We start from the raw sequence: 14,012 nt of genomic DNA on the forward strand, positions 1-14,012 counted from the left end.
GTCAGAATCAAGGAAATGGAGGGGAAAGGACACAAGGCCTTCTTTGCTCTGTGCCCGGAGGGGGAGGGGGCGCTTGCAGCCCATGCCTGTTCTGGCTCCAGGAAGGCCTGCAGGAGCTCATCGGGGGCCCATGTGGAGAAGCAGAAAGGTCTTCTCTGCCTGGATGTCACCTGGGGGCCAGGGCCACGGCTGGGCCAGGGCGGGGTTCAGAGGGCAGGGTGTGTCCCTTGGAGCGGTAAGCAGCCAGTGCATCCACACATGCCAGCCTGCTGCGGGGAACTTGTCTTTCCCATCAGAGTTGCTCAGGGACAGACATGGGGTAAGTCAGAAACAGCAGGGTCTTCAGAGATTCTGGGGCTGGCTCCTAGCATCCTCCCGCTGGGGATCTGCAACCAGTGCTGCACCCCATGTTCCCTGCACTGAAGGACCCAAGCTGGGGGCTAAGCTCAAGAGACACTCCCCTCCCCCCTCCGGGGAGAGGCAGGGGACCTGAAGCTTGAGGGGTGAGAGGACTGGGCTTCAGTTCTGCTACCAGCTATTTGGCCTTTATCAGATTGACTTCTTGGCACCGCACGACGCGGCTGTGGGGAGAATAAAATGAATGTGTATATGAGATTAAAAAAAAAAAAAAGCAAAGAGCCGGGCGCTAGTGGCTCACGCCTGTAATCTTAGCTACTCAGGAGGCTGAGATCTGAGGATCGAGGTTCAAAGCCAGCCCGGCAGGAAAGTCCGTGATACTCTTATCTCCAATAAACCACTTGAAAACAGGAAGTGGCGCTGTGGCTCAAGAGGTAGAGTGCTCGCCTTGAGCTGAAGAGCGCAGGGACAGCGCCCAAGCCCAGAGTTCAAGCCCCATGAACAACAACAAAAGCAAAGAGTATGAAGTATCTTATTACCATTTTTACATAGATTACACGCTAATATTTTAGACCTGTTGAGTTGAATATGTAACTTTGCACTACAGGGATCTTTCCTCTTAAAAATGGAGAAACTGAGGCTTCAAAGGGAGACACCTGGCCCAAGGCCACTCTTCAGGTGAGCAGTCCTCTACCCTGAAAGATAGAAAGCCAGGTACAGTGGTACACACCTGTAGTCCCAGCTACTGGAGAGGCTGAGCTGGGAGGATCGTTGGAGGCCAGCGTGGGCAACACAGTGAGATTTCATCTTAAACGCACACAAGAAAAAGAAGATGCAGGAGGGGGTCGCTCCCCACCCAGAGCTATTCTGCTGCTGGTGGGTGTCAGGACCGCAGGGGGAGACCTGACCCCCACTTCTGCCGGACTGCGTGTCAACGCGCCATCCTGCACCAAGTCACATGGGAATGTTGGGGTATGGCTGGAGAGGGGAGCAGGCATCACCGCACGCTGGGAGCTAGGGAGTCATGAGCTGCAGGGGGCAGGGGTGGAGAGGGGCAAGGCCAGAAGGCAGACCTCCTGTCCAGCTAACAAGGAGCTTTCTAGCACCTTCCCTGAGTGCCACAGCCTCCCTGTGTCCATCATACGTGCGACGGAAGTTGCAACCCAGCTCATTTTCCATGACTGCCCACCCCTGACCGCAAGAAGCCTCATTCCCCCCATTTCTCTTGTCTCCTTTTCCTCCTTTCCTGCCTCCTACTTTTCCTCTTCCTTTCAACTCTCCATGTGCTCTTCCCGGCTTTAGTTATTTGTTCATCGGGCCTTGCACGTTTGCCCAAACCAGCCTGGACTGTGATCCTCCTGTTTACACTTGCGGACTTGGAGGGGGCAGGCAGGAAGGAGACCCTGGCAGCCCAGGTAGCATGGGGTCATTGTCCTCCGGTGCTGGTCCCAGCAGGGGCAGCTGTAGCTCAGCACCTGCCTGCGTCTGCGGGAAAAGACCCCTGAGCACAGAGGGCAGATGACAATCTCCACAGTCTGTCCTGGGCCCGGGTGAGGGAGGAGCCGGGGGGTGGGGGAGGGTGCGAGGGGTGGGCGCAGGGCTCTGCCACCGCCCATCAAGCCTCTCTCTCCTGCTCCCTTGGGGCCATCTTGGCAGGCCTGGCCAGCGTGGGACACGCAGCCTGGCCAGCGGGGAGCGGCTCCCTCCCGCGCTCCGGGGCCCTCCGGGGGCACAGGCCGAGGGGAGAGGAAATCAATTTCAGAAACAAGACAGTTGTCAGAGTGGCGTGTAGCCGGTTCCTGTCTGTGCGACGCTCGCAGGCCGCTCCTGTCACCCCGGGTCCTGCCCAGGCCGGCTGCTATTTACATTTTAATTTGATGTGAGCGGCTGATAGATTCTTAAAACGCCGTGAGACAGCTCTGCGGCTCTCAGCCCCCAGCACCCACACTTAGTGACCCGCCCCAGGCTCCCAGGTGGGGAGATGAGGGTCCCCCCTCTCCCCACCCCGTGGCTGCCCAGTACCTACTTGGCCTCTCCCACGTCCCTCAGTTTCCCTCCTCCTCTGGGGTCTCCTCATTTTGCAAAACACTGATGAATTCTTTGCAGGGAAGCCTCGCTCTGACTAAGGAGGCGGCCTTGCTCCCCGCTCTCACCCAGGAGGAAATGGGAGCTCAGAGAGGTTAAATGGTTTGTCTGACATCACACAGCTGATGAGTGGCCTCCCCCCTGCCCCCCTGCCCTGCCAGAACTGCCCTGGGCCCCCAGTCCTCTGAAAGCTCACCAGTGCCCTTTTCTTGAGCGTTAGCCTAGCCATCTCCTGCCCGGTGGCTTTCCCTACCAGCTCTGTGAATGATCTAGAAGGAGGCGGAAAAGTGCAGTAGGGCTGGGTGGGTGGGGGCTGAGGGACCAGGCTGGGGGGGGGGGGAGAAGGAGAGGGGGCAACGAGCCAGGTCTCCTCCGTGCGGGTCCCTCTCCTCCCCACCCCCGCCTTGGTGATGGGAGCTCAGCTGGTGTTTGTGACAGTCCCTAAACCACCAGGGAATGGGGCTTCAGCCGCGCAATCCCCAGAGGAGAGGGCATCGGAGGGGGAAGCAATTGGAGGAGAGCAGCTGTCAGGAAGGAGCGAGACCAGAGAGAGGGAGAAGCCGCCCTGTAGGGGGAGCAGATGAGGCATCACAGTTCATGGTGGGCTTCACTGGGGCTGACCATGCGCCAGCCGGGGCTGCACTGAGTTCTTCCCAGACATCAGCTGATTGAATCCTCACAGATGGGGAAATCGAGGCCATGAAAGCCGTGGGAGGGACCTGACACTGGGCAGCGGGGAGGCAGCAGACAGAGGGGCAGAGGCCTGGGAAGTGGCGGTGCCAGAGCTGAGCTTCAGGGTGATGGGGAGACGGGCCTGGGAACTGGGGTGCTATGGGGTGAGGCCGGGCCTGCTCCCTCTGGAGAAGGCTGGAGGAGGGTCTCCTGTGAGGCCTCTAGGAGACCCCTCAGAGGCTGGGGCTTCATTGGCTCAAGGTAGGTGTGGGCATCTGCGTTCCTTAGGAGCCACCCCCCCTCCCCAACCAGTGGTCCTCGCTCAAGTGTCAGGGCTGACCCATCTCCCGTCCTGGTTGGTACTGGCTGGTCCACCAGGACTGCTGGGTAACAGAATCACTGCATTCTTTTTACCAGGGCCTTTGCTCCCCCCCCCCCCCCCCAGTCCTTCTGAGAGTCTAACTGAAATCTCTCTTAGGAGTCTCCTGGGGCTTTCGGTAAAAGGGGAACTGGGCAGCTGGGGTGTTTTCTTTCTTGCCCTGTGGAAGAGAGGTGGCAGGTACTCAGGATCCCCAGAGCTCCTCAGGAGAAAGCATCTCTCCGGGGATCCTTTTGTTTCTGCAAGGATTATAGGGAGCTGACAGGTAAGGAGACCCCACCCCCTTCCTTCTCCCCTTGTTCCCCTACCTCCAAAGCATCTCTGCTCCTTGTTAACAAGCTTCTGACAAGCACGCAGGCCCTGTGTGGCGGTGTGCGATAAGCCGCCACAAAGGGGCATTGTTGGCACAGGGGTGGGGTCTCTGGGCCCCCAGGGAGCGTGTGGGTGCAGCTTTGCTCAGCTCTGTGGCAGCCACTCCAAGCTGCCCCTGGGGAAAGGCTTGGGGGTGTGTGTGGGGGGGGGTGTCTTCTGGCACCCGTGTTGTTCCCCTTCTTGAAGAGCCCGGCCTCTGCATTGCTAATTGGATCCCACCTACTCTGGCTTGTTGTGTCCGTTAATTAATTGTTGTGTGATTAACTCATATTGCATGGCAGCCACAGCCTGGCCTCTGAAAGCTACAAGAGAGATGCCGGGGAGCTGGGTCCCCCAGAATGCTGGCAGTCCCCTGCCCCACGACAGAATTCGTGGGAAGAGTGTGTGTGGAAGTTGGATTGGGGGTCATGGGCACTGGCAGGGCTGTGGAGAGTTGGATGACAGGCCCTCATCCTGCAGGGTGGACCGGCCAGACCTTAACCTGTGCAGCTAGAAAATGGGGTCCCTCATGTCCCCCCTTGATGAGGAGTGCCAGGGTGGGAGGGGACATGTTCTCAAAGGAAGCAGGCACCATGCCTCCCTTGCCTCTGGTCTGCCACTTGCTTGTGAACATTGGAAAAATGGTAGTAATAATACGAGCTAACATTTATTGAATGTTTATTATGTGCCTGCACCCTGGTTAATGCTCTCCACGAATTAGCTCATTAAGCCTCCCTGCCCGCACAGCCCGGGGATGCGGGAAGTTTTAAAGATAAGAGTCTATGAGTGTGGAGATTCTTTCAGAAGCAGGAGAACACGAGGCCCTTTTTCTTTATGTACCCCTTTTTCTTTATGTTAGGATTGAATCCTCCACTGTGAGGTATCAAGAAGATCTGGTGTCTACACCTACCATCCCAGCTACTCACGAGGCAGAGATAGTACCCCTTTTTCTTTATGTTAGGATTGAATCCTCCACTGTGAGGTATCAAGAAGATCTGGTGTCTACACCTACCATCCCAGCTACTCACGAGGCAGAGATAGGAGGAAGGTCTGGCCTTGGGTAAAAATGTGAGACCTTATTTGAAAAAAAACAAAAACAAAACCACAAAGTAAAAGCAAAAGAAATTGTGATTGCCTATGGAGCACAAGGCTCTGAGTTCAAATCCGAGCAGCTTCATCTGACCCTGGTGTTTAGAGTGTGACTTTGGGGGAATAATTGGGCCCAGAAAAGCTCACCCTATGATTGAGTAGTGGGGCCTTGTAAGAAGAGATTGAACATACATGTATGCACACACACACACTTTTGCACACATACACACACACACACGCGCACACACATGCATAAGCACATTTCCCTTTCTCTCCTGTCCTGTAATGTCTTGTCTTGGAACCACAAGCCAAAATAAACCCTGTTCCTTAAGATGCCTCTGGCCTGCAGTATTCTGTTGTTATCAATAGCTATTGGACCGGAACACACCCCTTGGCACACAGTGGGCACAGGGCCACTCACGAAGTACACGCTCGCTGCTTGGCTGGTGCAAACATTTATTCTGTCCTGGTTTTCCAGGGCCCTCAGTCACAGCTGAGGGGAGCAGCTCTGGGCTTCCCTAACTTGGGGTAGGGTTGAGGGGTGCTACCCAGCTCTCTGCCTGCCTGTAACTCCTTACCTATTGAATGGAGCCTCTCAGTGGTAACCCTGGCTCTCTTCTGTGGGGTGTATTGGCTGATGCCTATACCTTGGTTGATACCCAGAACACCCATCATCCTGTTATTACCTGATCTCTGCCCTGAATGATATCTTGAGGGCTAGAACCATCTGGGAACTTCAGCGCTACGGTCATGGAGGCTGTAGGGGGCAGTGAGGGGGAAGCGCAGGGCTGGGAAGTGGCGATCATGTCAGGGCTCTGAGACAGAGAGAAGGGCCTGCCCGGGCCCCTGGGGGAAGGACGCTGAAGCTGGGAATGGAAACGACATGGGCAGGCTCATCCTTTCTATGGTGAGCTTGAGTTGCTATGGTGATGAGAGGATGTGGGGCTGGACTGTGGGGACTGGTCCACACGGAGACCATTGGAGTCTGTGCAGAAACTTCTGCATCAAGAACCCATTGCAGGGCTGGGAAGGTGGCTCAGTGGTAGAGTGCTTTCCTCACATGCATGAGGCCTTGGGTTCGATTCCTTAGCACCACATAAGCAGAAAAAAGCCGGAAGTGGCGCTGTGGCTCAAGTGGTAGGGTGCTAGCCTTAAGCTGAAGAGCTCAGGGACAGCGCCCAGGCCCAGAGTTCAAGCTCCACGACCACCACCAACAACAAAAAGAATCCACTAGGTTGAGGTTTGGGTGTGCCTTGGATCTCTCCAATGATCCTGTGGGCATTGCCAGGTCAGACAATCTTCTCCTAACCCTCAGAAACAATTGGGAGACAGCTTTGGAAAGGCAGGGACCAGGGACTGGCATCCAGCCCTCAGGTCTCCATTGGTTCTACCGAACAGGATCCACCGTTAGCTCTGGTCAATACTTGCGGGTGAGGGAAAGTGACTGAAATAAACGGGGTCCCAGGAACTGTGTGTGCAGGTCCTGTTTCTCTAGAGGGACAATGGGGAACACTGGTGTGAAAGCCATCACCTCTGGCTCTGGGGTTAGGCCCTGCCTTGCTAACCTGCTCCTAAGTGAACTGCTTGTTTTGCTGCTGCAGCCGCTGCCCCCCCCCCCCTCCCCGCCCCCCATGGCCTGCCAGGAGCTCGGGAAATTTGCTAACTCTTTGGTCCTCTAAGGAGGCTGCCTGCGGAGCCGGGCCTGGTAAGAGGCGGCGTCCGCCTCTCTCCTTGCCTCTGTTTGATGAAGCAGGAGACAAGTGTTGCTCCTTACTCTATGAAGTCTAGAAATCAATAAGGCCAGAGAGCCGGCTGGATAATCATCGCCGTGGAAATCATTACAGTGGCTCTCTCCCTCTTCCCTCCCCTCCCTCCTCCCCCCGGCAGCCCAGGCACCTTCTCCCGAGCTGCAGAAAAGCCCTCCCCTGGTATGGCCGGGCCGGGCTGGGGTCCTTGAAGGTGCTTTGAGGCCAAACAGGTGAGATGGAAAATGATTACAACTTGGGGGGAGAAGGGAGATAATGGGCCTCCCCCAAGTTCCACAGTAATGGCGGGGTAGGGAGGGAGGAATCTGACTCAGTGCCCTGGCTTCAGTGTCACTTGCAAATCCAGGGGGAGGACCTGTCCCCTACCTTCATTAGGGAGATCACAGGCCCAGGGAAGAGCGGAGGGTGGCTGTGATTAGAGCAGACCTGAAGTCTGGAAGGGGGGTGCGGGGGGGGTGTTTGGGGGGGGGGCTCAGACAGCTGGCCATTCCCAGGAACCGAATGCCAACTGGGGGAAGGCCTGGGTTGAGCTGGGTGCCAGCGGCAGGAATTCCCACTCTGGGAGAGGCAGATCGGCCCCAGCCCCCCAGGTAGCTGCTGGCTGACAAGGGGACAGGACCCGACGCCAGGGACGGCACAGGAAAACCTTAGGCCAGTGGCGGGACCTTTCTGTGCTGCAGTTATTGTCAGTCCTGAGAGAAGCCTCCTAGGCATGCCTCGGCCAGTCCTCCCTCCTTCCACCCGCCATGCCCTGCCGAAAGCCTTCCCTCCCGCCAGGGGGCATCTGGCAGCAGCTTGCCTCCAGAGGAAGTCAAACCAGAACTGGCCTAGGATGCTCCTGGAGCAGGCGTGGGGGGATCGGGCAGGGACTCCCCTGGGTATCTGGAGTGTGGTTAGGGACCGGATTTGTGGGCCCTGGGTAGCCATTTCGCTGGGGAGATGCAGGAGGGATGGGAAGATTTCACATCCTGAGAGTTCAACCACAGTAGGCGGGCCTGGGGGGTCTCTGGCCTCTCTGAGGGTGAGGCTCACTCCACCCCCCTCTGCCCCGGAATTAGGTTCTGTGCCCCCCCCCCCGCCCCATCTTCCTGGGACTGCGCGCAGGATGATGCACACAGGATGATGCTCGCTGGCCAAGAGCTTGGGAATCTCTATTCAATTGATCTGACATTTTGCTAAACAAACAAATCAAAACTCAAACCAAACAAAGGGCCCTTGTGGGTGTAATTGGCCATGGGCTTTATCTGTGGCTCAATCACTGGGCCTTTGGGTGATAGAGGAGAGTCTAGAGGTGGTAATGAACTTGTCTAACCAGGCACTGAGGCTGGTGGGGGCCCCAAACACAGATAGCCTTCTTCTACCTCCTCCTCCTCCTTCTCCTTCTCCTCCTCCTCCTCCTCCTCCTCCTCATCACCATCATCTTTCTCTTTTTTAACTTTGGAAGGTAGATGACAGGTAGTTCTGTGGACATGCTTTGTTCTGTAGTTGATTACGTGTATTATCCACCAAGTTCTAGGAAGCTGTCTGGTGTCCTGAGAAGGCCATGCCTCTGGGGGCGGGGGAGGGGAGGCAAACATGGCTTCTCCTAGCTAGCAGGGACCTGGGATACGCTGGTGATTGGATTCTAGTTCAGAAGAATTCTTATTGTACAGACAAGGAAACTGAGGCCCAGGGAAGGGAAGGGGTTCCTAGCCAGTGGCTCCCAGGGCAGGCTCGGCACCCTTCTACAGATGCCCCATCGGGACACTCTTCCTCACAGGCATGTGGGGAGAGCTCGGTCAATGGTAACGTTTGCCCGTGAGGAGGCCGGGCGAGGCTGTACGCTCAGGCACTTCGGAGCTCAGCCACATGGAGATTCTGGGGTCAGGGAGGACCGGATCGCTGGGGCCTGAGGGACTGTCATCAAGAATATCTAAGGGCTCGGCCAATCACTCTCCTGCTCTCGTAAACCCATAACTCCCTGGGCCTGCGTTAAGGACTGCAGACCTGTGGGAGATTGGCCTGAGAGTCAGTGGGCCCTCAGGGCGGCCTTATTCTATTAGCCAGGGACCCAGACAGCAAAAGAGGCGGCGCAAAGTGATCTCTCCTCTCTCAGGGAGCGGCCACACTGTTCTCCTGCCCTTGGACATCCAGCACCAGGCACCCTGGACTCCACGGCTCACACCAGTGGCATCCTGGCTTTGGAAGAGAGGCTAGCTAGTTACATGATTCTCTGGGCAGAAGACTTGTTACATGATTCTCAGTTACGTGAGCCAAGGTACTTAGTAAATCTCCTCTTGTCTATCATCTCTCTATTCATTCATCTATCTATCTATCTATCTATCTATCTATCTATCTATCTATCTATCTATCTCGTATCAATTCTATCTACGTATAGATCTATATATCTCCTGTTGGTTCCATTCTTCTCTAGTACTATAATCCAGGTCTGGAGGAGAGTTCTGCACAGCAAGGCTCCAAGTACCAGCTCTGGAATCCCAACCCTCAGCACTGCCTGGGGCTCCTGATCTGGAGCCTGGGGTCGAGCATCAGTTCAACCCAGGATGCTCACGTTTAGCGCCCCAAGTCCACAGCCCCTCTCGCCATCCTCCCCGCCCACCCTGCCTCGACTCTCAGCCAGATCTCACCGGACTTGCCTCCACCTGGGACCTTGTTTGTGCTCTTTCTGTATCCCAGGAATGGGTGGCTCTCACCTCTCCTATCTCTCGTCACAACCCATCTCATCTTTCCAGCTCTGTTTAGAGACCATGGCTTTTGTGGGGCTTTTCTTGATCCCCTTTGCTCACTCTCAGAGTTAAATTGATGACTCCATCCCTGATCCTTGGCTTGTAGTTTTATAGGGCATGGATCATTTTATGCATTAAAGCTGGTTGTGTGTCTATTTCTTCTTTGTGATTTTTCAATTCCCCGAGAACAACAACTCTTGTCTTACTCATCACCAGGATTCTAATGCCTTAAATTAACAATTACTAATGGGTATCGGATAGCTGTTTTGGGCCAAGTGCCGGATTGAATGCTGTAGGTGCATAGTCTCATTTGCACCTTACCAATGAGTGAAAAGTACAGCTGCTCCTCACTTTACAATGCGGGGGTGGGGGGAATGGCGAGATGAACCTGTGTGAGCTGGAGACATCTTGTATTGAACATGCACTGAGCGCCCCTGAGCTAGCATGCCCCGTGGAGTGGGGAGGGAGAATGGAATATGATGCTATGGCTGTGTCCAAGAACTAACTACTGATGTCCATGTTGGAGCTTAGCAACCCAGAACTCTGTGGGGTGTGGTTGTCTACGTTCCTTACCACGTGACATTCTGGAGGGCGGGGCTGAGCTATTGGGCCCTAGATCAGCAGCTCGAGGAAAGATCAACATTTAAAATTTGAAGTATAGTCTCAAGGAATGTGCGTTGCTTTGCTTCACCACTGTGAAGTTGAAGAGCCAGCAAGTTGGAAGCTGTATTATAATTCTAAACTTGCAGAGGGGGGGATGAGGGATTTCCAGAGGTGGTTGCCTCACATCTCAGAGCTGTCAAGTGGTTTCAATGTGATTTGAACCCAGGCCTGTGGCCTGCCTGGTTACCACTGGAAGACATCAGGCTCAGTGGCGTCGACTCTCCTTGGCTGCTACATCCCACTGCCTTGGGTGTGGCTCTTTGCTTTCTTCCGCTTGGGGCAGTGGCAGGAAGGTCAGTGTGAGGAGGGACAAGGCGGAGTTGTATCCGGGTCAAACATTTCCTGGTCTGCAGGAGGTGCCCAGGCAGGCTGGGCATGGGAGACAGGCCGGGGAGCGGCATGAGGGGAGGGGGGAAGACAGGTGAGCAGGAAAACGTGACCCCAAGGTGTTTGTGAGAGAGCGGGTGTAAGAGGGCCTGTGCGTGCCTGGTCCTTGCTGGGGAGAAAAGCAAAGGGAAATGAGAGACATGTAGCTGAAATTAGGACAGGAGGGAGGGGGAAGGAAGCAGGGAGGAAAGGAGAAAAGCTGGAGGAAGGGGAAAGGAGGAGGGGAAGGAGAAAGGAAGGAAAGGAGGGAGAAAGGGAAGAGGGAGACTGGAAGAAGGAAAGAAGGGGGAGGGAGGGGGAAGGTAATTGAGGAAAGGAAGGAAGGGGGAGGAAGGAATGGAAGAGGGAGGGACTAAAAGGAGGAGGGGAAAGGGGAAGGTGGGAGGGAGGAGGCAGGAGGGGGAAAGTAGGGAGGAGGGAGAGAAGGCAAGGAAAGTCTGACCTGACCCAGGGAGGTCTGTAAAGGGACTCTCATCATTCTATGGGGGTGTGTGCAGGGGTCCACACCTGTGCATGTCCACACACATGAGATTCTGTGTACACTCAAGGCAGCCCTGGGTTTACGGCATGATTTCTCCAATCACACCGGGTGCAGGTTTGAGGGCAAGAAAATTGTAGCACCCAGAACAGAGGTGACTTGTCTGCCCCCCCCGCCCCGCCCCCCGGCCATCAGGGAACAACTTGGGGACAGGCAGGTCCCCTCCTACAATCCCACCCCCAAATCATGCTGCCCTCTGCCCTCCCTCCTCATCTCCATGGTGAATCCCAACTTAAAGAAAAGTAGCAGAAGGAAGGAATCGGAGAGGAGATGGGAGCTAAGGGTGGTTCCAGAGGAAACCTCTCCTCCCCCACCTCCCACCAGCTGAGGGATGTGGATTGATCGCCTGGTTTTACTCAGGACAAAGTGCTTTCTGCTCGTGTGAGAGGAGCGGTTCCCCGGGGTGGGGATTCCGGCCTGGAGCTCCCCGAGCCTCCATCGATCTCCGATCTCTGGGGCTTCCCTGTCTATGCAGAGTGGACACACTGGTGTTGGCAGGTGGTAAAGATGCCAGGGTTGTTGGGGGGGAGGAAGTGCAGGGGAAGGTGCAGGGTGTGCTGTGCCCCTGCCACAGATCCCCCCCTGGGACAGCAGGGACGCAGGATCATTGCCAGCTGCATCTGTGCCAGCCAGGTGCTACACTAGGGGCTTTACACATGCGCATCACAGGACTGGACCCAAAGCAGAGGAAGACCCTTATGTGAGGAAGACACGTCCTTTTTTTGTGTGCCATTACTGGGGTTTGAACTCAGGGCCTCTGTACTGTCCCTTAGCTTTTTCACTCAAGATGGGCACTCTACCACTTGAGCCACAGCTCCACTTCTGGCTTTTTGCTGGTTAATTAATTACACAGGAATACAGAGTCAGAGCAAACTGTCCGAGTTTGCACAGATCTGGAATTGGAACCCAGTTTTCTGCCCCTAGTTGTGTCTCCTATGCTGTGTATGGAATCTTCCTTCCTAGGCTATAAACAGGTTGTACACAAGCAAGGGTATATTAAATCACAGAAACAAGTCGATGGGAGTATTCAGATGGAACTGCCAGCCCACAGATCAACGTAAATGGATGCCACGTGATATTTCTCAGTACAGCATCGTGTGAGCATTTCAGCCCTGGGGTGGACTGGAAGTCCTCTCCAAGAGGACCACGGCCACTTCTGAGCAGCCTTCCTGCCTCCCTGTCCCTTCCTGGGTAGAACAGCAGAATCCGAAAGGCCTGGCCGGGAGAAAGCAGGCCGGGCCGCAGGGAGGGTAGGACTCACTTTTGACGGTGAGGAACATGGCCTTGCTGATGTCGGTGCCCACGCCGTTGCTGGCCTGGCAGAGGTAGTAGCCGATGTCCTCTTCTAGGACGTGGCGGATCAGCAGGGAGCTGTTGGGCAGGATCTGGATGCGGCCGGTGAGGGGCACGGGGTGGTACTGCTGGGGGTTCCCGCTCCCTGGAAGGAGGCAGTGGTTAGAGGGGCTGGGGAGCGGTGCGTGTGTCGGTGAGGACTGAGCGCTGTAGGGATGGCTTAACCTCCCCCCTCCCCCCGGTGTGGGGCCCGTTCTGTAGCAGACACACAGCTCCCGTGCCTTGCCCATGGTAGGGTCATGCGGTGGCGTGAGCCTCAGGCAGTGGCCACCTTGGCATTGATCTCCTTGGGGGTGACTTCCAGGGAGAGGAAGAAAGAGTGGTCTTTGGGCCCCTACATAGGTAAAGAGAAATCAGAGCCTTTGAATGGCAGCTGCCTGGTTGCCCGGGGGGGGGGAGCAGGCCTGGGCAAGGGGCAAGCTACCCTTCAAGGGGCCTTTGCGGTACCCCGTCCCCTCTCTCGTCCCAAATGTGCAGTGCTAGGCTGTGGGACCAGGAAGATGTCAAGTGCACCCCTGGGTTGAGGTGTGGCTCTAAGCAGCGCCAGGACCCCAGAGAAGATGGGTATTGAGGGTTGGGGATCCGGGGTGGACAAGGGACTGGGGATGGACACTCAGCTTTAGGATGGGAGGGGGAGGCCAAGCCTATGAGGAAGTACACAAGGAAATTCCGAGTCAGGGTGATGCTGTCCCTGGTGCCCAGCTCTCGGGGGGGGCGGGGAGGTGAACTCTAGATTAACTCTAGGCAGGGGTCCTTTAAGATCAGAAGCCAGGATTTCCCCAGGGTCCTGGCATTGCACACGGAGAGCCCTGCACCCCCAAACAGCGCATCCTCCCGCGCCCTCCCTGCCCCCACGCTGGTCAGAACCGCTGCTGGCCAAGGGCTCACCTTTGGCGTGCTTCCACATGACCTTGGGGGGTGGGTAGCCGTCCACCGAGCAGTTGAGCACCCCAGCTTTGCCGTAGATGCCGTCCTGGTTGTTGGGCTGCACCACGAATCGAGGAGGCACTGCCGAAAGAGGGCAGGGAGGGGGGAGCTGGTCATCTGTCTCCCCTGGGCCTCCCTGGGCTGGGGGAGGGGGGCGGCAGGAAACCTTCGGCCTAAAGTCGTTCCACATGGACCATTACGATGCTGGGAGCAGGCAGCTTCCAACACCCAGGGGCTGTGAGTCCCGAGTCCCAATCCCGACTGCACCAGTAACTGACTAAGCCACTGACTCCCCGACTCTAGGATTCAGTTTCCTGCCCTGGAAGATCAGAGGTTTAGATCTCTCCTTTTTGTTGCTGTTATTGTTTCTTTATTCTCTTGGTGGCACTAGGGTTTGAACTCAGGACCTTATACTTGCTAGGCTGCTATTTTACCACTGAGCCATACCTCCAGCTGCTTACTTTTTTTGGCTGGTTATTTTGGAGATAGGGTCTTACTTCCTGCCTGGTCTGTGCGTGCCTGAGACAGGATCCACCTATGTTTAGGCTTCTTGTTATTGCTGAGATCACAGGCGTGCATCACCATGCCTCACTTTCCTCCATGGAGATGGACTTTCCTGGACTTCTCTGCCTGGGCTGTCCTGGAACCTCGATCCTCCCAAGCTCAGCCTCCTATGTAGCTTGGCCTGTCTGGTACGTACTACTCTGTCCAACTATGGG

The 14,012-nt window shown here is 55.9% G+C and overlaps 1 protein-coding gene across 1 annotated transcript in view; it reads right to left on the bottom strand.

Moving 5' to 3' along the window:
* Dscaml1 (DS cell adhesion molecule like 1) overlaps nt 1-14,012 on the bottom strand; it is a 256,507-nt gene that overhangs the window by 44,311 nt on the left and 198,184 nt on the right. The window contains exons 10-11 of the mRNA XM_042682839.1: nt 13,255-13,374; nt 12,275-12,451 (exon numbers count right to left, since the gene is read on the bottom strand). Coding sequence (XP_042538773.1) covers nt 12,275-12,451; nt 13,255-13,374 — 297 coding nt within the window. The remainder of the gene's footprint in view (nt 1-12,274; nt 12,452-13,254; nt 13,375-14,012) is intronic.

Source organism: Dipodomys spectabilis, unplaced genomic scaffold (genome assembly GCF_019054845.1).
Source record: "Dipodomys spectabilis isolate Male_0828 unplaced genomic scaffold, ASM1905484v1 ptg000076l, whole genome shotgun sequence".
In the NCBI taxonomy this organism is placed as follows: Eukaryota; Metazoa; Chordata; class Mammalia; order Rodentia; family Heteromyidae; genus Dipodomys; species Dipodomys spectabilis.